Raw genomic sequence first — 25,128 nt, 5'->3', positions numbered from 1 at the left:
GCCTCTGGTCTCGGTCTGCCCGCTGCTTCCCCTGCCCACTGCTCACCTCCTTCTGGGCGGCATCAACAGGCTGGGAGAGCCAGGGCTTTGCACTGCTGAGTGCTCCACATCTAGTTCTTACAGTGGAGCCTGGTCTATACTGGTAAAGCCACTCCAGCTTCTGGAGGAGCAAGGGGGGGGGGGGGTCTATATAAAGAGAAAATTCTCTTTAATCAGACCAGAAAGAAGTTGGCCAAATTTGAACTTAAAAAAAAAAAAAATCATGTTTATAACTTAAATATTTCATGACTTAGTGTTTCTCTTATCAGCTTCTAATCTTATTTTTTCCCTGACTCTGTTTTTGAATGTTTTGTTTTTGATTTACAAAAAGTTAATGTTCTATAGAAAAATGTCTTTTTTAGGGTCTTAGGACATCTCAGAGAAGTCAGTAGAAATAATGGTCGAGAAATATAGGAAAATTTTCAAGAAGGAGTAAGTCAATCATGCATTATAAAATCCTAATAATAATGAGTAGTTTCGAGAACCTAAAGAGGAGATTTCATTCATTCATAATCTTGCTAGCATAAACCCCAAATCAGTATTTTCTCTCAGGCCTTCCTGAATGCAAGTTCATGTTTCAAAATGGCAGACTGGGACATGAATAAACAAACACTGTTGCAGCATGTGGGTGGCATGATATGGAGGGCAATCGTAGCAGAATAAATAAATTTAAAACTATTATCCCTGAAAGGAATTAGTGTGTAGCTCACACATGCTTTCATGGCCAAAATCACCGGTTTTATGATGTTCGAATGTAAACTGAACATAATGGCCAGAAAACCTAGTTTGAATAATTCCCAAGCATCAAACGTACGTTTGGCTGAATTCTAAGGGCAGGGTAAATGGGTCCTAGGGTTCAAAGTTACAAAAGCAAAGTTCCCTCTCACACTAAAATAGCATCTGGACAACAGCTCCAACTGAGTGGCCACAGAACACCATTCTCTTCCAACTGCTACCCCTTGATCTATCGCTATCTTCCCAGACATATTCTCCGAGTGTGGATTCCAGATCAGCATCACCCGAGAACTCACCTGACGTCAGGAATTCTGAGGGTGAGGCCCAGAAAAGTGTTTTTCACAAGCTCTCCAGGTGGTTCTGATGCACGCTAGCGTTTGAGAACCCCTGGCCGAAGACCCACACCCCGCAACGTCCGTTCTTTCTCACAGGTCAGTGCCCAGTCACACAGGGGGCAGAAGACACAGCAGAACCGACAGCACACGCCCACGACACCCTTTCCCTCCCCTCTCGAGCATCTAGCTCTGGCAACACAGCCAGCCCGGACATAATCTCCATTCTCCAGCGCTCTGTGTATAATGAGGACACTCAGGCCCTCACGGCTCAAACTGGGGTGCTCTTAGGTGATTTTCAACCCCCGCCACCCTGCCCCAAAGAATCACTCAGAAACCGTATCTTGCCAAAAACCGCATCTGCCCTTCCAGAAATCTCCCTCATGCTCCGCAACAGGTCTCTGTATTGGGATTCGGAAGGCATCACAGCAACAATGATCACGTACACCTGGGTTTAAGAGCCACTGGCCCAAAAAGGGACAGGGGACTGGTGTGTGTTAGAAACAGAGGGAGGTCTTTTTCCCAATCCTCTGTCCCCCCAACCCCCGCCCATATTTTAAGACTATACATCTCTAAAGTGCTGGGCGCCTATTTTAGGAGAAAAGGGAGAAGATGCTACTCTCCGTAGTGGGCTCGACAGCAGTCAGGCCTGGAAGTTAAGCAGGAGGCAGGAGGCAGCAGTGCAAAAGGAAGCACGGCACCAACCACGCTGGGCCCTCAGCAGAAAGGAGAAGACGGGAAGTGAGCTCAGCCATAACCATCCCAAGACGAAGACCCTGTCCCTTATCCTTCGTTCCCTGACTGTCGTCCTCAAGCCACTGCCGTCAGGGTCTCCAGCGGGAGAGGCTCCCCTTGGACTGCTGAGAGCACTGGAAGGTAAGGTAACAACCCCGCGGTCAGGACCGGGCTTTCGGGGAAACCCGGCGGATTCCCAGTATGTATGTGCAAATACCTATGACCAGCACACGGTGCACACTAAGAGTTTCTTTACCATCTGCCCTTCAACCAATTACAGAAGCCAATTTTACTTTACAGGAGTTTAAAAAGTAGCTCAAATTTCTAATGCTGAGATTTTCTTATTAGTTTACGGAAGAACTTTTGAAACGGCGTGCCCTGCTCACGTAAGCCCTTAATAAAGCATGTTGTTATCTCAGTTCCACATTTAAGGATCTTAAGACTTGTTTTAAGCATTACATAGTTACACATACTTTCACCACTAAGATCAACTGACAAAATTGCCCTTGGGTACTGATATGTTGTATTTTTCTCCGTAAACATGCTTCGCAGAGCCAGAGAACTCCCAGAAGATCGAGTTAGTGGAGAAGAGCACCTTTCCAGAAATTCTAGAGAACTGTCTTCATAGTCTGAATAGTCTGCAACATAAGATACATAAAGAAATATTAATAAAGTGTCCGGTAATCAAGAAGAATCACTATAAAAATAACGAGAGAGCCATGTTTTACAAGACACAAGATAACCATGTCACCTCTTTCTCTCCTTACCCAGGAACAGCTAGATCACTGTGTATCTGATAAACCGGGTTTGGCAAGAACACCTGGGAAACACACCCCGGGCAGTATTTGCATACCAGGGAGCACCGTGTTCTAGCTGGTACCAATAAAGTCTTGTTAACCGGTCCAGAAGTGAAAAAGGATTATCTCTACAGTTTCTCTCCATTATAATCAAGGCTATGTCTGTAGTAAGAGGTGCAAGATGGAAAATCGACTTTTTTTTTTTTTTTTTTGCAATTTGTAAAGAGGTGCTTCTAGTAGGTAGCATGTCAATTATTACACTGACAATTCAATCCATTGATAAATTTTTCAGCAGAAAACCTCTGAATGAAATTAATGCCAGTCCTGTCTTCCTCAACTTAGCGTTGAGTCCTGCAGACAAGGAGGTTCTGAGGCAGACGACCACCTGGCACGTCTGACAAGTGACAACCTGTGAGACTGTGGCTGCCTCGCAGTGAAGGGGGGAGGGAGAAACGAGGCTAGAGTGGCGGGAGCAGGTCAGGTTAAACATGTTTTTCGTTTTGCGTTCTGCTCGAAATGCAGCAAAAAGGGCGTGACGCAAGTCCGGTTCTGGCTCTGAAATCCCACTGGAGCTGTGCAGTGAGAGACGGCGCAGGGAGGCACGGGCGGAGGCACCAGGGCCCGGCAGGGGAGGAAGGAGGAGGGCGTGGAGCCGGACAGGCAGATGCTGGGATCCGGGGACTGCAGGGGAGGGGCTGACACAGGGTCAGAGGGTGATCTCCAGGCTTCTGCTTGAACTGCCAAGTGTGAAAGCAGGGTTCGGAGATGGGGCTGACGAGTAAGAGAGAGGTGGAGGAACCAGAGAAGGAATGTGGGTTCCGAGGAGGGCTTTTTAAAGATGGGAGACCCTATACATTGTCTCCAAAACCTAAAAATGAGGAGAGGCAGGGTGACAAGTGCCAGGATTTTAAGAACTGAAGACAGACACTGCCTCCCTTTTAGTAGAGGCAAAGGAGGAGAAAATGGATACAAGCAGCTAAGTGCACAGTTGTGGGTCAGATGAGCAAGTTCTCATCTGGTGGCTGCTATTTCCACAACTGAGTATGAGTGAGGCACAGGTCACCGGAGGCAGGTTAGGGACTAAAAAGAGGGAGAACAGAGCGGAAGAGGTGGAGGAAAGGTCGAGGGTAGGAAAGCAAGCTCCAGGAGAAGGGCAGCACCAATGCTGGTGTGCACTGTGTGCATCCAAGTGACGTTGGTGGTTGTGGTCAGCAAAATAATTGTCCCCCAAGACGTCCACGTCCTAATCCCCACAACCTGTGAGTGTGCGGGGCTCTGGAGCAAAGGGGAATTGAGGCTGCTTATCAGACCTCAAAATAGGGAGATTACCCCGGGTCATCGGAGTGGGCCCAATGCAGCCAGAAGAGTCCCTAAGGTGCAAGAGAAAGGCAGGAGAGTCAGTGTCGCAGCGACGTGAAGTGAGAACGACTTGAGTGGCCCGTTGCTGGCTTTGAAGATGGAGGGGGGGGGGGGGGGCATGAGCCAACACATGCAGCAGCCCCCGGGAATCTGGGAAGGGCAAGTAAATGGCTTCTCCCCGAGAGCCTCCCGAAAGGACTGTAGTTCCCCCGAGGCCCATTATGGACTTCTGACCTTCAGAGAACTTTAACAGATTCGTGTTGTTTTATGTCCCCGATACACAGACTTCCGTGACAGCAGCAGTCGGACAGTAATAGAGCGGTCGCCATAAATACTACAGCACAGCCGCATTCTTTGGGCACCCTGGTGTGCCAAACAGGATTCCAAGTGCTTCGGGTATATTAAATGTCTCAGTCCTCACAGCCATCCGACAAGGGAGCTAAGCAGGCTTGGTGCCATTTTACAAGCGGAAGAGCAGAGGCAGAAAAGGTTACGTAAATTAAACTGCCGAAGAGTACATCTCTCTCCGCGGCAAAGCCAGCCTTCGAACCTGAGTCTGACTACCGAGCCTTACGCTCAACCAGAAAGTGTTACCAGGGGACTTCGACATTTACCGTCTACACAAACTGGAAAGCTTGTTAAAGCTGACGCCTGGGCCTCACCCCCAGCAGGTCAGGAGTGGGGACACTCCCGGATACCGCTGTCAGACTGCAAAGCGGTCTCGGAGTGGCGCGGTGTTCCTGTACCTCTCTCACGGCCTCCCGGTGACTCTACACGGCTTACCCAACGCCATGACTCAGACACAGGCGCGAAAAGGCCGTCTGCTGAATGCCAGCTGGCACTGTGTTAAGTACTTTACAACGATTACCTTACTGAATCCCAAAAATGAAACCACACAGTAGGCACTGTTATTACCATTTCCGAAGCGAGGAAACGGACGTTTATAGCATTAACCTAACTCGCCAAAGGTCACGTGAGCTATCGATGTCACGGCGAGGAACTGAACCCAATGCTCACCCTTGAAAGCTGCCCTTTTACCGACCCTAGTGCCCTCTCAGCCAAGTAAAAGTAGAAGCGGAGTCTACTTTCTACAGCGGAGTGTAAAAACAACGGGAGAAATCTCAATTTGGTGTTAAAAAGAAGGCACGCTGACATATCGTCCCTCCGCGTGGGATTAGCAGCCAAACAAAACTCGGCAGTCTACACCACACCTGCTGCACCTTGCATTCTAGTCCCCACTGGCTACCGTGACTAAAGGCCACCGCTGGCTTCAAGGTCAGATCAGCTGTAGTCCTCCACATAAAGCCCCTTCCTCGACCACCGGGGCTTCTCTACACTATACACAGAACTTACTTTGTGTCACTGCTACCTTCCCAGTAGGGAGCCGCGCATGCTTCTTATCCCTCTTCGTCTACACGGACAGGCTTGCTTATAAGCTCCTGGGAGGGAGTCTTTGCTTTCTCTACGTAGTGTTCTGGACTCTCCTGGCATTTCTCACTCTCGTTCTTTTCCCTCTCTGTGTGCCTTCGGTTCTCTCATACTTACAGATATATGACAAAGAGATGAAGCGACTGTGGCTCAAAGTGACAAAGGTAAAAACTGGCAAAGACGTCACTCTTAAATCCCAACATGGTGGCTGCTCATACAGACAACCACGAGAACTTACTACGCCAGCGAAGACCAGCCAACGCTTGCCAGAGGGAAGGCCGCGCCACCCGCCAAACACTCTCGAAGGCACAGGAAGTAGCGTAACAACAGAGCATGATGGTTAAAGTCCAACTTGAGAACGAAGCCACACGGCCTGGGTTTGAATCTGCCTTTCACCGCTTACTAGCCACGTGGGCTTGGACGACGCTCTGTCTCGGCTCACGGTTTACAAGATGGGGAGAAGAGGCCCCACTAAATTTAGAGTTAGTCGATGTGAAGAGGAAACAAAGCACCGAATGTGAACTGCTTATATCATCTACATAATAAGCACCGGCAGGATATGCAAAATAACACTCAGTGTTAAGGATGAATTTTCAAAACTCCCTGGTGGTAGTAACTGTAGATTAAAATACGTATCGTATTAGGAACCTCAAGTAGGAATAATGTTTCTGTTTTTGAAGTTGGCTCCATGCCCAAAGTGGGGCTTGAACTCCCCCCGTGACCCTGAGATCAAGAGTCGCATGCTCTACTGACTGGGCCATCCAGGTGCCCCGGAAAAATAATGTGAATGTTTTAAAATTAAGATGTCTTTAAAATTATTTAAAACCCCCCATTTCCAGCTTAAAGACTACCCTCCTAATTTGATCTGGAGAGGAGTGTCACATCCAAGATGAATATAAACAGCCCAGAATAAACTGTCAAAGTGATCATCAATTGCAAGGATGCCGGTGATTATCCAGCACTGCACCTGCTGAGTATAAAGTGCATAAAGAGCAAAGCTTCTGTGCATCTTTAAGTATTTGCCAGGATTCCATCTACAAAGTTAAGATTTTCATTCATAGGTCTGATTTTACTTATTAAAAAAATTTTCTTATACATTTATTTATTTTTGATAGAGAGAGACATAGCACAAGTGGGGGAGGGGCAGAGAGAGAGGGAGACACGGAATCCGAAGCAGGCTCCGAGCTGTCAGCACAGAGCCCGACGTGGGGCTCGACGTGGGGCTCGACCTCACAGACCACGAGATCATGACCTGAGCCGAAGTCGGACGCTTAACCGACTGAGCCACCCAGGCGCCCCTATCGGTCCGATTTTAATATGTAAAAAAAAAATAAAGTTCTTTTCTTTTTAATTAAAAAATAAAAATATATTAACGTGTTTTCCAAGATTACTTTTTAATGGCTCTTTAAAACTAGGGTTAGCGGAACACGACTCAGTGGTGCAAATGTCCAATTCTTTCTCCAAGTCTTACTAATCCTGATCAGCCTCCTTTCCTCCAGACCACCACTCCCTGCATCCTCATAAATGCTCTCTCACTGCGTAGCCAAGGGAGGCCCACTCCTCACTTGTTCCCTGCCAGCCCCTCCCTGTTATCTTTCCCCCACTTTCTCGGGACGCTAGCATATTAAGATTGTGTGTCTGCCAGCGAGTCCTGGAACAGACCTGTTGCTGACATGGCACACGGGGACTTGAACAGCCGGCCCTTCCGGCCCTGGGCACTTCCTGTCCCCACCGCAGTACCTAAGGCCACCAAATCCCCATAGCCTCTGGTCACTTGGGAGTTCCCCTGGCCATTTTACCTGCAGTCTGAAGCTTCACTGATGCCTACATTAGGATTCATCCTCCCGGGAGGGTAATCCTGAATCAAATGGGTTTGTGCTAACTGGTTTTTGTTTCTGAAGTGCCAGAATTTCCTGACTTTAAGGTTCTCTGGAGTCTAGGCCCCACAGAGCTCTACGTGAAGGGGTGGGGTGAGGGGAGAAGGGACAAGGGGCAATGTAGGCACAGGAACGTCCAGACATGTTCGAGACACTCTCTGGAAAGTGGTTTCAAAAAGCTTTTCAATTCTGTTTGATCCTATGTCTTTGTATTTACTCTGGCAGCTTTAGAGACAGAGAATGCAGAAACTTCACAGAGTTAAAAGTCTGAAGAATTTACCATCAATGGGTCACTCTGAAATTTCCCAGTTGGCTTTACAGTTTTTAAAACTGGTTTTTAAAAGTGTTTCATAGGGGCGCCTGGGTGGCTCAGGCAGTTAAATGTCCGACTTCGGCTCAGGTCATGATCTCACGGTTTGTGAGTTCGAGCCCCGCCGCCGTCGGGCTCTGTGCTGACAGCTCGGAGCCTGGAGCCTGCTTTGGATTCTGTCTCCTTCTCTCTCTGACCCTCCCCACTTGTGCTCTGTCTCTCAAAAATAAATAAAAATGAAAAAAAAAAAAGTGTTTCATAAATATGAAAAAAACCCAGGTAGGACATAAAGCATATCAATAACACAAAATACTTGGGTGCCCATCATGCAGTTTCAGAGAATATTATCATCACTTCTGAAGTTCCCGTTGGTACCATTTTCCGATTTGAACTGATGAATTCCCTTCCCCACCCCAGAGGTTACCAAGGTCCTGAATGTCTGCTCACCATTGTCTTGCTTTGCTTTTCTTTTTTTTTTAAATATGAAATTTATTGTCAAATTGGTTTCTACACACCACCACTGGAAAGTTTCCCATGCTCTGGCTTTTCTTTATGCCTCTGCTACTTTTTGCTACCATATGCTCTTACTATTTTGCATCTCTATCACAGTTTCACGTTACAACTTTTTGATCTTTCCGTAAATAAAATATCACACGTCTTCTTCTTCAATGACTTGGTTTTTAGCTCATCATTTTGTTCCTGGGATTCCTGCGGGTATAATTCATTTACTTACAAAGTGATATGGATTCCAAGGAATGGACGTGTGACTTCTGATGGACACCTGGGCCGGTGCCAGTGCAGAGACGGACATTCTTGTAAATGCCTCCTGATGGGTCCCGTGAGCTTAGTGAGGCACTGTAGGGACGTGGCAGGCACAACCTGCCGATGGCCGACCGTTTTCCACAGGGGTCGGACAGTGGTCTCCACTGCTTCAGCGACATCTGACGCGCCCACCTTGTAATTTTCGCCTGTCTAGCAGCTGGGAAAGAGAGTCCACTGGGTTCTCAAAATTACACGAACCCAGCTTCTCATAAGATTGGGCGTCATGTTACATATTCATGTTATCATTTTAAGATTTTCAATTCTGTGAAGTACCTAGTAACACCTTTGCCCATATTCACACTGGATATTTTTCTATTTTTCACTTGTAAGTTTGAAATAGATTCGAATCCTGTGTCAGGTATATAGGTGTTGCAGTATTTTCTCATGGCTTGTGTTGTCTTTTCACTCTATTTAAGGTTTTCCTTTTGTTCTCTGTAAGGGAATTTCTTTTAATTTTTTTTCCCTTTATCTTTTGATATCCCCATTTCCCCATCCCCGTCCCCTGCTTTTGACAACCAATAATCTGTTCTCCATATCTATACGCTGTTCCTTTTTGGTTTTTTGTTTTTTAAGATTCCACATACAAATGAGAGGATGTGGTATTTGTCTTTCTCTGACTTACTTCATGTAGCATGAGCCCTCAATGTCCATCACGTTCTTACAAAAGGCAAGATTTCCTTCTTTTCCTAAGGACTGACTTGTGTGTGTGTGTATACACCACAATTTCTTTAACCATTCATCCATCAGTGGACACTTAGGTTGTTTCCATATCTTCGCTATTGTGAATAATGCTACAATGAATACGGGGGTGCAAATATCTCTCCAAGTTAGTGTTTTTGTTTTCTTTGGACAAAGAGCCCATGGTAGAATTGCTAGACACGGTAATTCTATTTTTCACATTTTGATGAACCTCCATACTGTTTTCCACAGTGGCTGCACCAATTTACATTCCCACCAATAGTACACAAGAGTTCCCTTCTCTCCACATTCAAACTAACACTTGTTTTTTTTTTGTTTGCTTGTTTTTTTGTCTTTTGACAACAGCCGTTCTAACAGGTGTGAGGTGATATCTCATTGTGGTTTTGATTTGCATCTTTGTACGATTAACGATGTTGAGCATCTTTTCCTGCACCTTTTTTGGCCATCTATCTATCTGTATGTCTTTGGAAAAATGTCTGTTTAGATCTACTGCCCATTTTTTTTTTTAATTGAATTGTATTTCTGCTATTGAGTTGTACGAGTTTTCTATATATTGTGGATATGAGCCCCTTAATAGACGTATATTTACAAATATTTTCTCCTATTCAGTAGGCTGCCTTTTCATTTTGTTGACGGTTTCCTTTGCAGTAAAGAAGCTTTTTAGCAGGATGTTATTTTTGCTCAGTTACGTTTGCTTTTGTTGCTTTTGCTTTTGGTAGCAGATTTAAGAACTCATCACCAAGACCTATGGCAAGGAGATTACCACCTATGTTTTCTTCTAGGAGTTTTATGGTCTCAAGGCTTACGTTCACGTCTTTAATCCACCTTCAGTTAATTTTTGTGTTTGGTATAAGATAGTGGTCAAGTTTCATTTTCATGCATGTAGCTGTCCGGTATTCCCAGTGCTACTTATTGAAGACACTGCCCTTTTCCTATTGTATATTCTTGACTCCACGGTCATAAGTTGACCATATATGTGAGATTTTACCTCTGGGCTATATATCTTCCATTAATTTAGGTGTATGTTTTTATGCTACATGCTGTTTTATTTACTGTAGCTTTGTAGTACAGTTTGAAGTCAGAGTGCAATGCACCCAGCTTTGTTCTTTCTCAAGGTTGCTTTGGCTATTTGGCTTTTTTTGTGGTTCCACACAAACGTTAGGATTATTTATTCCACTTCTCTGAAAAATGCCCTTGGAATGTTGATGGGGATTGTAATGAATCTGTAGATTGTTTGGGGTAGTATGGGTATTTTAACAATACTGATTCTTCTAGGTCACAAGCACAGAATATCTTTCCATTTACTTGCATCTTCTTCAACTTCTTTCATTAACATCTCATAGTTTTGTTGTGGTTGTTTTTTTTAAATACACAGGTCTTTCACTTCCTTGGTTAAGTTTATTTCTAAGTATTTTATTCTTTTTGATACAGTTGTAAATAGGATTGTTTTCTTCATTTCTCTTTCAGGTGGTTTGTTGTTATCGTACAGAAATGCAAGATTTTTGTATATTGATTTGTATCCTGCAAATCTGCTAAATTTGCTTATTAGTTCTAATAGTTTTTTGATGGAGTCTTTAGAGTTTTCTATACTGCTTTGTTGGGCGTTTTTATCATAAATACTGAATACTGTCAAATGCTTTTTCCTCATCTATTGAGATGATACGATTTTTATCCTTTATTTGGTAAATGTAGCATATCACACTGACTTATTTGCAGATGTTGAACCATTTTTGTATCCTTAGAATAAATTCCACTTGATCATGGTGTCTGATCCACTTAGTAGATTACCGAGTTTGGTTTGGTAACATTTTGTTGATGATTTCTGCATTAGTGTTCCTCAGGGATACTGGCCTGTAATTTTCTTAAAGTGTCCTTATCTGCTTTTGGTACCACCAGGGTAATGCTGGCCTCACAAAACAAGTCTGAAAGAGTTTCCTCCTCTTCTGTGTTTTGGAAGAGTTTGGAAGACTTTGAGAGAAGAGTCTCGTGTTAATTCTTCTTTTAATACCTGGTAGAATTCCCCAGTGAGGCCTGGACTTCTCTCTGTTGGGAGGTTTTTGATTACGATTCAATCTCCTTACTAGTAACCAGTCGATTGAGATTTTCTATTTCATTTTATTCAGTGCTGGTAGTTAGTATGATTCTAGGAATTTATCCATTTCTTCTAGGTGGTCCAATGTGTTGGCATATAATTGCTCACAATAGTGCCGGACAAATCTTTAAATACATGACATCAGTTGTAACATCTCCTGTTCCATTCTATTTATTTGATTCTGCTCTTTTCCTGGTAAATCTAGTTAAAGGCTTATCAATTTTGTTCGCTTTTTCAAAGTACCAGTATCTTAGTTTTGCTGATTTTGTCTGCTGTCTTTTGGGTCTCTATTTCATTGATTTCTGCTCTAATCTTTATTATTTCCTTCCTTCTACTACATTTGGGCTTTGTTTCTTCTGCTATTTCTATTTCCTTGAGATGAATAGTTAGGTTGAGACTTTTCTTGTTTCTTGAAGTAAGCATTTATCCCTAGGAACTCCTGTCTTACAACTGTTTTTGTGGGGTGCCTGGGTGGCTCAGTCGGCTAAGCGTCAGACTTCAGCTCAGGTCATGATCTCACAGTTCATGAGTTCAAGCCCCGCATCGGGCTCCATGCTGACAGCTTGGAGCCTGCCTCAGATTCTGTGTCTCCCTCTCTCTCTGCCCCTCCCCTGCTCATGCTCTCTCTCTCAAAAATAAAAAAACATTAAAAAAAAATTTTTTTTAATTGTTTTTGCTATAGCTCACAAATTTTGGCGTATTTTCATTTTCGTTTGTCTTGAGGCATTTTATTTCTCCTTTGATTTCTTCTTTGACTCCCTGATTGTTCAGGAGTATGTAGTTTAATCTCCACATATTTGTGAAGTTCCCAGTTTTCTCCATTTAATTCATTTCTAGTTTCATACTATTTATTGTGATCAGAAAAGATGCTTGATAGGATTTAAATCCCCTTAAATTTATTAAGATTTCTTTTGTGGCCTAACGTCTGATCTAACCTGGAAAATGTTCCACGTTCACTTGAGAAGAATTTGTTATCTGCTCCTTTGGGACAGAATGTTCTAATATATCTGTTAAGTCCATCTGATCTAACATGTCATTTAAGGTGGTTTCCTTGTTGATTTTCAGTCTGGATGGTCTATCCATTGATAGAAGTGGAATGTTAAAAATACCCTACTATTATTGTATTGCGGTGTACTTCTCCCTTTAGATCTGGCAATAGTTGCCTTCTGTATTTAGGTGCTCCTATGTAGGATGCATAAGTATGTATGAATTTCGTATCCTTTTGTTGGACTGACCCCTTTATCACTATGTGGCACCTATCTTTGCCTCTTATTACTGCCTGTTTTCAAGTCTATTTTGTCTGATAGGAATATAGCTACTCCAGCTTTCTTCTGATTTCCATTTGCATGAATTATCTTTTCACCTTCTGGGACTCCCATAAGGTAAAGGTTAGTCCATGTGATGTTGTCCCATAGCCCCTTAATCTATTGTAACTTGTTTTCATTTTTTCTTTTGGCTGCTCTGACTGGATGAGTTCTGCTGCTCTGCCTCTGAGTTCATGGATCCTTTCTTCTGCTTTATCTAGTTGTCGCTGGACCCCTCTCAAGTGTAACCCGCCAATCTCAGTCTAGTCAAATTTTCAACCCCTTTCTTTAAGATTAGCACTTTTTGTTTAGAAATCCTTCCCTACTCAAAGATCATAAAGATGCTTTCCTATACTGCCTTTCAAAGTTTTACAGTTTTGTCTTCCACACATTTCATCGTTAATCATCCTGGAACGGATTTCTGGGTATGGTGTTAGGTAGCAGTCCAATTTCATTTTTATGGAATAAAACTGTTCTCATACCAATTACTGAAAAGCTCACCCTCTATCTAATCTAAGAATGCCAGCTCTGTACAAACCAAGGTTTTATATCTGTATATGTTTTGCATGAGCCTGTCCTCAATCAATACATCTATTCTTTCCCAATGCCTCACTGCCTTAAACTATTGTGAAATGGTAATTCTTCTCTTCGTTCTTCTTCAAGATTGGCTATTTTATTTTAGGCTCTTTACCACTGTTAAGTTTTAAGATCAGCACTGAACCTGTAAATTTATTTAGCATGAAGTGACATCTTCTCAATATTGAATCTACTAACCAATGAACGTGAATTATCTCCCATGTATTTAGTCCTTCTTTAATGTTTCTAAATAAAGTTTTATAACCAGCTAGTCGTAACTTTTTTTGCTAAGTGTAAGGACACATGGATGTATCAAATGGTTTTTCTACGTATAGAAAGACAGTAATGTTTGTTGCCCTTCAACTGTTACTGTGGTGAATTTCACCAATGGATTTTCTAATGTCAAACCAACTGTGCATTCCAACCCTATGTGGTCATAGGTTTTAATACATTGCTGGACTTAATTCCATAACATTTGCTTGTGAGTTCTGTATCTGTGTCCACAAATGAGAAATGCCTAGAACTGAGCTTTCCCATACTGTTCTCTTCTGATTTTGAGCCAAGTTATTTAAATAATCTAAAATGAATTCGGAGTTGTATTAGTTTCCTAGGGCTGCTCCGACAAACTATCACAAACTTGGTGGATCAGAACAACAGAAGTTTATTCTGCCATAGTTCTGAAGGCCAGAAGTCAAAAATTCGGTGTCAACAGGGCCCTCTCCCTCACAAGTATCTAGGGGCAAATCCTTCCTTGCCTCTTGCGGTGTCTGGTGGCTCGAGTGCCCTGGCTTGGGATGGCATCACTCCGATCGCTGCCTGTGTCCTCACACGGCCTTCTCCCCTGTGGGTTCCAAATCTCCCCCTCCTTTTCATTGGCTCTAGTATCCACTCAAATCCCAGATGATCTCATTCTTTTATGTTTTTTTAATTTTTTTTTAACATTTATTTATTTTCAAGAGACAGAGAGAGAGACAGAGTGTGAGTGGGGGAGGGGCAGAGAGAGAGGGAGACACCGAATCCGAAGCAGGTTTCAGGCTCTGAGCTGTCAGCGCAGAGCCCAACGGGGGGCTCGAACCCACCGACCGTGAGATCATGACCTGAGCTGAAGTCGGACGCCTGAATGACTGAGCCACCCAGGCGCCCCCCAGACTATCTCATTCTTTTTTTTTTTTTTTAATGTTTATTTATTTTTGAGACAGAGAGAGACACAGCATGAACGGGGGAGGGCCAGAGAGAGAGGGAGACACAGAATCTGAAGCAGGCTCCAGGCTCTGAGCTGCCAGCACAGAGCCTGACGCGGGGCTCGAACTCACGGACCGTGAGATCATGACCTGAGCCGAAGTCGGTCGCTTAACCGACTGAGCCACCCAGGCGCCCCCAGACTATCTCATTCTTAATCACATCGGCAGAGATCTTACTTCTAAATACAGGCACATTCACAGGTACAAGGACCGAGAGTTAGACGTAGATTTTCGAGGGACACTATTCTCCCTACTAAAGGAATGTTCTCTTTTTTTAAATTCTGAAATAATTTATGTAAGTTTGGAATAATCTATTCCTTTAACAGTTGGTAAAAACTGGCAACAAAACTTTTTGGGTCGGGGCTTTTTCTTTGTGGCAAGATTTTAAAATACTAATTAAATTTCTTTTCAGGTTTGAGGACTATTCAGGTTGATACCTCTCAAGTTCACTGCATAAAGTTGTTTATATTTTCTTCGTTTTAGGTCTGGAACATCTGTAGTTCTATTCCCTTTGGTTTCTAATCTCACTTATTTGTGCATTTTGTCTTTCTTCCTTAACCAGTGTTCCCAGTGGTTTGCTCATTCTGTTAGTTTTTAATCAATTAATTTTGGCATTTTTTATTTGTTTCTAGAATTTTACTTGTAGTTCACTAATTTCTACTCGAATGTTTATTTACTAGTACTTTTTTTGAACCTGCTCATGTCAAACTTCTTAAGCTAAAGGCTTAGTTGACTTTCAGCCTTCTTTTCTAACAAAAATATCTATGACAATACATATTCTTCTGGAAGTGCCATCTTAACCACATTCTCAAGTTTCGATATGTAATTTCATCATCTCATAAGTTCTTAACATCTCACCTTCCTTCTGATACCATTCTCTGATCCACGAATTATTTAAAAATGTGTGGCATGATTTCTAAACATACGAGGTTTTTCTAGTTATCTTTTTAACACTGACTTAACTCTACCGCAGTCAGCAACCATAGTCTGCGTCACCCCATCTCTAGAGAGTGCTGACACCTGCTCAGGGCCGTCGCCAGTCATCTTTAATACCTGCTGGCGACTGAGAAAACCCTTCGGCTCTGCAGCTGCTGAGTTCAGCGTCCCTGACAGGAGCTGTGAGGTCACCTGTGCTGCCACCACCTTTCTTTTCCTTACAGAATACTTTTGAGTTTTGTTCATTAATTACTACGAAAGATATGATGAATTTATTCAGTAATAAAATGTGGAAATTTTACATCTAGAAAGATATAAAGTGAACTGAACATTTCCCATTACATAGTCGCCTATCTCTAGAAATGATTTTTCCTTTAATGACTATTTTCTTTGACATGAATGTATCTACTCCAACTTTCCTCTGGGTTTGTATTCGCTCACATTTTTTCCCATGCTTTCCCCCCACCCCCAACATTGCTGTCCTCTCTATTCCTATATTTAGATTGGTCTGTTAAAAATAACCTTTAACTGGGTTTTTTAAATCAATTATGATCATCTCTCTCACTAGAATTATGGATATATTTGGATTTATGTCTACTATTCTATTTTGTAATTTGTATTTTTCTTCTTTGATGTTTTTCTTTCTGTATCACCTTCCTTTGGATGGGTTTTTCGTTACATTTTCTTACTGTTACTCTGGAAATTATACCCCACGTTTCCATTCTTTTAGTATTCATGTTAGCAATTCTACACTGCAGATTTAACCTGTTGGGAGTCTTCAAGCAATACATTTCTTTCTTTTCCTCTTCCAAAACAAGACCTTTAAAACACTGAAATACACATATGCCCTTCTCAATTTAAAAGCTGTTATTATTGGTACACACTTCCGTTCTCTAACATTTTGTTGTTTCTGCCCACAACTCAAAATGATTTATATAATCAGTGTTCAGATTTATTCATGTATTTACATTTTCTTTGCTTGTCATTTCTTCTGACATCTCAAACACTCCTTTGTCATCATTTTCCTTCAGCCTTCAAGTACAGGATTCAGAAGATATCCTTTAGACAGGCTACTGATAATAAAAATCATTTTTTCAACTGTTTCTACAAATGGCTTTATTTAATCCTCACTTTTGAAAGCTAATTCTGGGGATTGTAATTCTCGACTGAAAATAATTCCTTCAGTATACTGAAGCATACTTGACAAGGGTATCTAGTCCACCATAATGCCGGAAATGAAAATCTCTAATCGGCTGTGATGACTGGTGTACAGATGGATTAATTCACAGACTACAGCGAACACTGTTACAGATTTTCAAAACTGGCAAAAGCCAAAGACAATCTACAGGGACTTCCCAGGTCCTCAACAACATGAGGATCTTGTCCTATCTCCATTCTGGTGGAAGCACACAGAAAAAGCGACAGAATCTGAGAATTTTAAGAAACAGTAATCACCATTTTAGCGTACTTACCATGCTGCTTGGATTTCTTTTTCTTTTTCTTTTTCTTCTTCTGTTTTGGTTTGTAGTGATCTTTGTCTTTCTTCTCTTTTCTCTCCTTATCCTTCTCTCTTCTCTTACCTACATGACAGGAGCCACAAAGTTAGCCATCGTGACTGATCTTGAGTCGTTGCTCTGTGGTTAACCTAAAAGCAGCATTTATGTTTTAATCAGCTATTCCAGTCACCTGCCCAGTGGATGGATTCAATTAAACTGTTCCTGTCATGGGTCTGGAACTCCTGATTAGCTTATTGGGCTCTAAGAGGGGGTCTTCATTAGCAGTGTTGAGAAATCCCAACTCCTGACACCTTGAAGTTAACACAGACAGTAGTTAAAATCTTAAATGAGTAATATACTCAGTTCCCTGATGTGGCAAGAAAGAAATTCCATAATTTAAGAAAGACCTGACTGAGGAGACTCAGCATTTCCACGGAGAATTGAATGAGAAAATAGATCAGATTTTAAAAAGAACGTAATGAAATTCTTTCCTCTGGAAAAATAAAAAACTAGATCGATCCGTAAGTAATTCCTTCAGTCTTCCAACACTTCCCAGTGTGTACAATGAAGGCTAGGAACACAGTGCAAAAACTTACTTAATTAAACTGATTTTTCCCCCAAAGTTTAAAATACCCTTCTTCCCATTCACGTGTACTTTAAAAAAAAAGGAATGGATGTGAAAGCAATATCCTAGGGTATTCTACTTAAAACGGACTCATCACATATACTCAACTATTGTTCCAAATCAGAATGATGTAGCCTACAATTTATCAAACATATTTAATCCACTCTCAGGGACCCAACTCCAGCTGGCTAATCTACAGAATATTTGAGACTATCATCCATTACTGTAAAATGTTTCATTATTATAGCACAGAAGACAGAAAAGAAAGCAGAAAACTCACTGACGTTTTTATAAGGTCAGTTAAAGAAGAAAGTCTGAAAAAAATGACTTTTAATTTACCATCCACGCCCTAAGTCCCAACAATATTAGACGGTGGCTTATTTTTAAAGAGCCATCCTACAAAGATGTTCAGAAACACAAAATTCTCAGAGGAAGCCTTCGACTCCGTCAACAAAAAATACACATAATACTATGAAAATATGTGTTTAAGAAATACGTATGTGGAACTGAACAGCACTGATAAATACGAACCCGGATGGTCACTGACACCTAAAGGAGCACTAACGGGTAAAAAGTAGGGGACAGACTACGTCCTCCCGCTGCCAAGCCATCTATAGTCTTTTGCTTAAAGATTACTTTCTGTTCATACCAAATGCTGTTGAGCTTTTTTCTTCCAATTTCACTTTTTTTTCTGGTTTCGATAGTCCTGCAGGTTTAGGGGAAAAATACGTCAAGTTTAGTCAGAAGCGGTTAAAAGTAGGGGACAATAGTTTACATTACAAGTGCTCACAGAAGTCTACTTAAGACTCTTTTCTCCTAAGGGTCTACGTCATTTTATCGCCTGGACTAGTAACAAAGAGGTGGGACTTCTCGCTCCCCAAAACTGATACACGAAGGATGATTTTTGTTTCTTCATACTACCCACGTTAAAATCTTGGCTGCACCATTTGTTAACTGTTTGGCCTTGAGCAAATCATTTAATTCGTCTGTGCTTCGGTTTCCTTCTCCGCCAGACAGGAATGACTATCTCACATCGTTATCAGAATTATGTGAGTCAAAATCCGTAAGATGTTTAGACCAGTGTTTGACTAATAATAATCAGTGTTTTTTGTTTTTTTGTTTTTTCAGTTTCTCCTCCGTGGTGGGGTAATAACTGAAGACTACATCCTTTTTAGAAAGAGCACAAACATGGGTTCAAACATTTAAAAAGACAGATGAATGCACTGAGCAATCAGTAAAGATCTCTTCTGGCATCACAGCCTTTGGCAATCCTGAGACTGAAATGCACCCAAGTGGTAGGTCCGTGGAACATTCCTGTTTCTGTGACAATTATGACACGAATGCTCTTTAGGTCATCCAGAGGAAAAATTAAACTTCTTATTAAAGGATAGTGGTTTTCAACAAATCTGTTTAAAATTTTTAAACTGATATTTAACTTCTGTTGCCTAAACTAAGCTAGTACCTTTGAACTCCATCATGAATGTGTTGTTAGGTAATGATAAAAGCCAAAACAATTATTTTACAAATCATTTTTGGTCTTTCTCTAAAAGGAAAACACAGAGGCCTATTTGCACATTAAAAATACTCAACCTTAATGATTTGGGTACTATTAACTAATATCCCAAAATATCTTTTCAACCAGTACTCTCAATAACGGTATAGCTGACACACCGACATTTAACCAAGCTTCTCAACTCAATACTCAATCGTTTCCAATGCTAATATCTTATGTGTATCTGAGGTTAATCTAAGAGAAATATTAAAGTACACTTAATGTACAATTTCGGTCTATTATGCTTTAATATCGCCATTTACAAAGCTGCTGATTTTTCAAGACATTCCAATACAGAATCAAAAAAAAAAAAAAAAAAAAAGCTAGCACCTTACTTCAAATATTTTATACAATTTAAAAACTTAATAGAAATACAAAAATACCACTCAAATTGAATTAAATGTTAATAAGACTCTAATAAGTTTTAAATTAAGTAAGAATACTGATAGTCTCCGTGACAAAAAACAAAAAATCTTTCACAAGAAAAAAAATGAAAGGAACATCAGCACAAAGAGAAATACAACTGAATTTCCTTACTGTCAAGACTCCTGAACAAATGCATCACTTCCTTTAATAATTACTGTTTATTGGGGCACCTGGGTGGCTCAGTCGGTTGAGCATCCGACTTCAGCTCAGATCATGATCTCACAGTTGGTGGGTCCGAGCCCCACATCGGGCTCTGTGCTGACAGCTCAGAGCCTGGAGTCTGCTTCGGATTCTGTGTCCCCCTCTTTCTCTGTTCCTGCCCCTGCTTGTGTTTGCTCTCTCTCTCTCTTTCTCAAAAATGAATAAACTTTAAAAAAAAACTTTACAAAAATAACTGTTTATTAACTACTAATTACCGCACCGTAAAAAGTCTACGTGTTTGATGCGTTTTGCTTGAAAATAATAAGACATTTACAAGACCGAGCCTGAGAAAGAAGCTTTCCCAGTCCTCAGTGATGGCACACGCAAGCTTCTCGACTCAATACTCGGGAGCAGCACTTGATCTTGATTATTGCCTTGAAGGTCTCCCCCCGTCCCGGGCACTGAATCCAGGGTGATTCAAAGGAAAACTGCTTCCTGGGCTGCCTGTGGGAACCCTCAGGTACTCGGAGGACAAATGCACTGGCTGGGAGCGTCTGCTCCGGAACACTCTGGAACACGGGAACACGGGCTGGCAAAACACAACAGTGCTGTCTGCAGGATCAGGTCTACGTACACTTTTCCAGCGGTTCCTAAACCTTTAGATTTCTCAACTGATACGATTTCAGACGTAACACTGAGGGGCTGACAAAGGGACGTCAACATTTTATGTAAGCATAGATATTAAAATATTCATACATGCAATAATGATGGCTGGACTTCTAAAAACACACCTAAGTAGACAACTAAAATTGATCTGTTCTAGAACTGAAGAGAAAAAACTGTTTTACGAGAAGTTCATTCCCTCATCCTTGGATTCCCCGTGTGCTGGAATTTGGGAGCCAAATAATGAGGCCTTCGATTTATTGAAGTGTGATTTTTAGGCTGAATTTTTTCAACACAACATTCTCTTCAAACAAAATATGACAGGAGAGTCTAACACAGACTACAAAAGCCGAAAATATGAGCAATGGAAACAGACGGGGCCCTTCGGGGAGGTAGGTCTCTGAACCGTGTCTGCCTGCGCACGACGGAAAACCCGGCGGCGCGCACTGGTTTCTCAAGCCCCTTCCAGGAGGCTGAGTATCTGTAATTCCTCTGGCTGGAAAACGAGGCTATCCCTGAGCCTCTCCATGGAAACCCCAGGCTCCATAGGGGCCGGGAACATTTGGTGTGGGAGTAGAAGCAGATTGTGGGGTCCCTGGCTGTAGTTTTGTTTTGCCCAATTCTGAAATAAATAAACAAATCAAATAACAAGGGAAGACACTGAAAAACACTTAAAAAACCCCAAGTCTCTTACAGAGTAAATGCAAAGTCGAGGCAAGGCACTGGACTAAAACTCATCTATTTAAAGTGCCAGCACCGCACCACAGCACAGGCAAGCGGCCCACGCGTCAGAGGTTCTGTGATAATTACTGGCTCGCCCTTCCGTCCACTGAGCTTCAACATCTTTGAACTCCTTAAAGAGGCTGGAGTAATTCAGTATTTGCTACACGCACACTCGGTAGGTAAATGAGAAAACGAGCAAACGTTTCCAGACGGTAACAAAACTAAGACTCATCCTAACCTAAAACCGGTCGGCTCCATTACATACAGCACTCTAATAGTAAAATGAGAACAAAGGCATCGGTTTTTACCGCTGGTGTTTTTTGGTAACGTGGGCAGCAGTAGCACTCTTAACCCAGACTAGACAGAATGTGGGCACACTTGCCCGTGAAAGAACTCGGAAGGATGGCCTCGAACGCCTCATCTCTACCGTGAAAGGTTTTAACCTTTCAGAACAGGTGTATGTGATAATTTGCATAATCTCATGAATCCTTTACCAGGACTGCTAAACTCAACAGTGTGTGTACCTCGGACACATGAATAATAAACATCTAAGTCTGCTCAACTATTTCCCAGCTTATGACTAACATCCTCCTCATCTTCAACAACCCAAGAGTTTCAATCTGACAAAAACACCCCAGGAAAAGTCTTTGACTCAAGTTCGAGTAAATAATGCTTGCTATGGAAGTAACAAAATTTCCTTTTATTAATGAAGATGGAAACCAACCAACCAAGCACATATGCATATATTAAAAAAACAACAAAACACGACAGAAACAAAAACAGCTGTCACTGTGATTCTACATGAAAGACTACAGAAGTCCAACAAGACTGCAAAACAGTGGAAAGAAGGTAGGAAACAAAACTGGTAAGAGATAAAAGCATGCCAACGACTCAGAATGTTAATGCAAGTCAGAGAGGCTCACAAAGGTTTAATAAAAAGGCGTCCAGTTAGTAGTAGAATTTCACTACTTCCTCCAAAAATAAAAAATTACAAGAAGTAACAGAAATAAATCAGAACCCCCATCATGCCACATTCGGATACTGTGACTGTGTTCAACCCTCTAATAAACGGCCTTTCAGTAATTAACATTTAAACCATGCACTTCCTTGATTTAAGCAATGAAGGTTGCCAGCTGTCGGCACACCCAGAAGATCCTCACCCATCAACGCATCTACAAATTCGTCGTCTTACAAATCTCAGCTCCTCTCTACCATTCACTTTTCCAGAATACTGTCCTACTACTTTGATTTTCTCAAAGTTATCTCTAAGTCTTAAAAAAAGAGAATATTATGCCTTCCCACCCCCCCCACACACTATTATGAGAAACAAGAACCACACCCCAGTCGTAATTAGCAGTAAGTAAGTCCGCAAATAAGCTAGAAATTCTAACAAAAGACGAAGCTAATACTCTGGTTAGAAGTAAAGTCATTTCAACCAAGGATTCCACTTCATGTGCAATCACTACTTTGACATTTTAGGATATGTAATCTAAAATCACTCTTCATTATTACATAGCTGTTTACATTGGTCTACGTTTCAGTCACGTTACGATTAGAATATGTATGTATATATTTAAAGAAAATACAAATATCGTCAAAGGCACGTCTGAAAATAATTTCCCCAATGGATATAGATTATAACTTTAACATACTTTTCATAAATTCAGTACCGCGAAAAAGTCCAGATTATTCACCAACTGTGTAAGACCTTCATCAGGAAAATATCTCAGAGAGTCAAGGTAATTCAGGAATTTTGTGGGAAAAGGGAAAAGAAAAATTACCCGATGGATAGAAGGGGCTTGGAAAAAAGTCAACAGGCAACGGATCGGACTTGGGAAATGACAAATGTTTCAAAACCTATAAATCTTCACATTTGGGCACTGGAATTTTTAAACAAAATACAGAAACAAAATGACTTCAATCTTTATTGATAAAATCAAACTGCAGAGAACTGTGTATTTAAGATTACGTTTTTACTTTGAAAGAAGGTAAAGGCAGTAATCTAAAAGGTAAGTTACTTCAATCATTTTATTTTCATACGTGCCACCGCCAGGAAAGAGCAAGCTCTATTTTCTGCTTCATCTGATGAGTTGGTAGAGAAAGTGACTCCAGGGCGGGTGCTATTAAAACAATCAGCCCTCATGCTCTGGGCTGCAGATCAAGAAACAGTCTTACATTTTTCTCCAGCTCTGAACTGGCTCAATTCCGACTTCCTTCATCCCTCTATCTCCAAATTAGTAATTTACTAGAAGAACATATGAAGTTAGTATTCGCCTTTTTTAAATCCTATATACTCTTTGGTTGAGGTTAAAATCTTCTAAGACTTCCGAATAAAATAATGTAACCATATCATAGGTTACAGTATCATAAAACTGTCCCCAAAATGTGTTACTGGCTGCTTTTGCACATTAGGCTCCCCAGATGACTTCGTAACAAAGGACATTTAACTTACGGAGAGTGTGCCTGCAAATAGGGGGTTATGTTTAAGGTATACAGTTAAATTGAAGCCACGTGTTTCTTAAATACTAAATTCTATTCAAACCCTTAAACCTGAATACCGATCCCATTAGGTATTTTCTGGCTTCAAACCCAAGAACTTATGTCATTACAGTCAGCTCTAACAATTCCTATTTTTAATTAAAAACAAAAACAGGATATAAGAAAGAAGCAAGGAGAAGGAAGTAGATTAAAATGACAAAACAGGAAGTCAGTCCAGGGAGGCTGATGGTAAATGATTGCACAAAAGAACTTTAAAGTGAAACCCTCTCTCCCGTAGACGTTACACAAGAGCATCTATGAAGAGGAATTACATGTTAAAGTCACGGAAGCAAACATGAGAGCGTCTATGCCCTCTAAATGCAAGCCTACCTCCTTATAAAATGAATCTTTATTTTTATTATTATTATTTTTTTACCTGATGCTGTTGGAGCTCCTTTTCCATCAGCTATCGCTCTGGACGAGGGATTCGTAAGCATCTGTGCGTCTTCCTTTTCTGGCCTGGGACATTCATGAGGACAAACAGGCTCTGGGGCGGGCGGTGCCGAAACTTCCGAGGCACGACTTAAGTCAAGAGGGAGACAGGGTCCCAGCTTCTGGAGTGGCAAATGTGCAACATCGGGCACTACACAAGATAAAGGATGTAACAGAATATTAACAGAGGTCGACGGGCTTGGTAAGTATCAATGTGGAGTAAAACGTTATCTGCGTCAAATCGCACCTGACCTAAGGGCACTCAATAAATATTTGTAAACAAAGTGCTTTTAAGTCTAAAAGATGGAAGAAGGAAAAAGTAGTGACTTCTTAACATTCTAATAATCTTTATCTCTTTTATGTTTGGTTCTATAGGAAATCAATATACATTACCCTCTGGTACTGAAGACTCTTGCTGATTCTGAGAACTGATGGAGAACATGCTCGCATCAGTGGCTGGAGAGGGAGGAGACACCTTTTCTATGGAATCATCAGGCATGGGCAAGGTGGCTAAGCGCTGAGATCTTCTTCTCCGCTCACTATGCTTGAAAGGTCTAGGGGGGTTCACAGGCTGTGGAGAACCTAGAAAAAGATCTTCAATGTTCACGAAGCAGATACATGCCAGGATCATCTTATAATATTTAAGGAGATAAATGGGAAAAATGATTCAAATTCTGCCCTCTGATGGTGTTAGGTATCCACAAGGAACGGCATGTTCCAAAAGTAATCAAAGGCAAAAACTGTGCCCTCATTCACAAAAAGCTAATCAAAACTTCTAAGGTCTAAGGCCTACTAGAACCAAAAGAAAATAACATGGAACATGGATTTCAGGTAGTTTCCCAAGTGACAGTCTACAGTTAATTCTCTAATTGTAGATCATTGTGTTAGTTGCCATTCTTCCTTTGGGAAAATAGTCTGTATAGCTGAGATTTTTAAAAAAATTAAATATATATATAGATAGAAAGATAGATAGATCTCTTTAGCTATATTACAAATCTAGAAACTCTAAGGGACAAAAAGGCAGGGGGCATAGGTGACAAAAATCTGACATGCATTGTAGAGTCAGTGCTTTACTTGCCAAAATAAAACTAACGTACATTAAGTTTATCCCACCCTCGTTCCCACAAATGGATTTTTATAAACATTCTGGGCCTGATTCATTAAAAAAAATTGAACACAAACAACTTTAAGTACTTATTATAGGCAAATAATGAGGACTTTAAAATATAACACTGTTCTTGCCCTCATTT

The 25,128-nt window shown here is 41.4% G+C and overlaps 1 protein-coding gene across 4 annotated transcripts in view; it reads right to left on the bottom strand.

Annotated features, from left to right (window-relative positions):
* The window catches only part of PHF20L1 (PHD finger protein 20 like 1), an 85,666-nt gene that overhangs the window by 19,821 nt on the left and 40,717 nt on the right, over positions 1-25,128 (bottom strand). For all 4 annotated transcript variants that reach the window (XM_042973279.1, XM_042973277.1, XM_042973278.1 and 1 more), the window contains 5 exons: positions 24,272-24,460; positions 23,823-24,029; positions 18,053-18,109; positions 16,755-16,862; positions 2,315-2,479 (listed from right to left, as the gene is read on the bottom strand). In XM_042973279.1, the coding sequence (XP_042829213.1) occupies positions 2,315-2,479; positions 16,755-16,862; positions 18,053-18,109; positions 23,823-24,029; positions 24,272-24,460 (726 nt within the window). The remainder of the gene's footprint in view (positions 1-2,314; positions 2,480-16,754; positions 16,863-18,052; positions 18,110-23,822; positions 24,030-24,271; positions 24,461-25,128) is intronic.

Source organism: Panthera tigris, chromosome F2 (assembly GCF_018350195.1).
Source record: "Panthera tigris isolate Pti1 chromosome F2, P.tigris_Pti1_mat1.1, whole genome shotgun sequence".
Lineage (NCBI taxonomy): Eukaryota > Metazoa > Chordata > Mammalia > Carnivora > Felidae > Panthera > Panthera tigris.
This window is presented reverse-complemented; position numbering and strand designations above follow the sequence as displayed.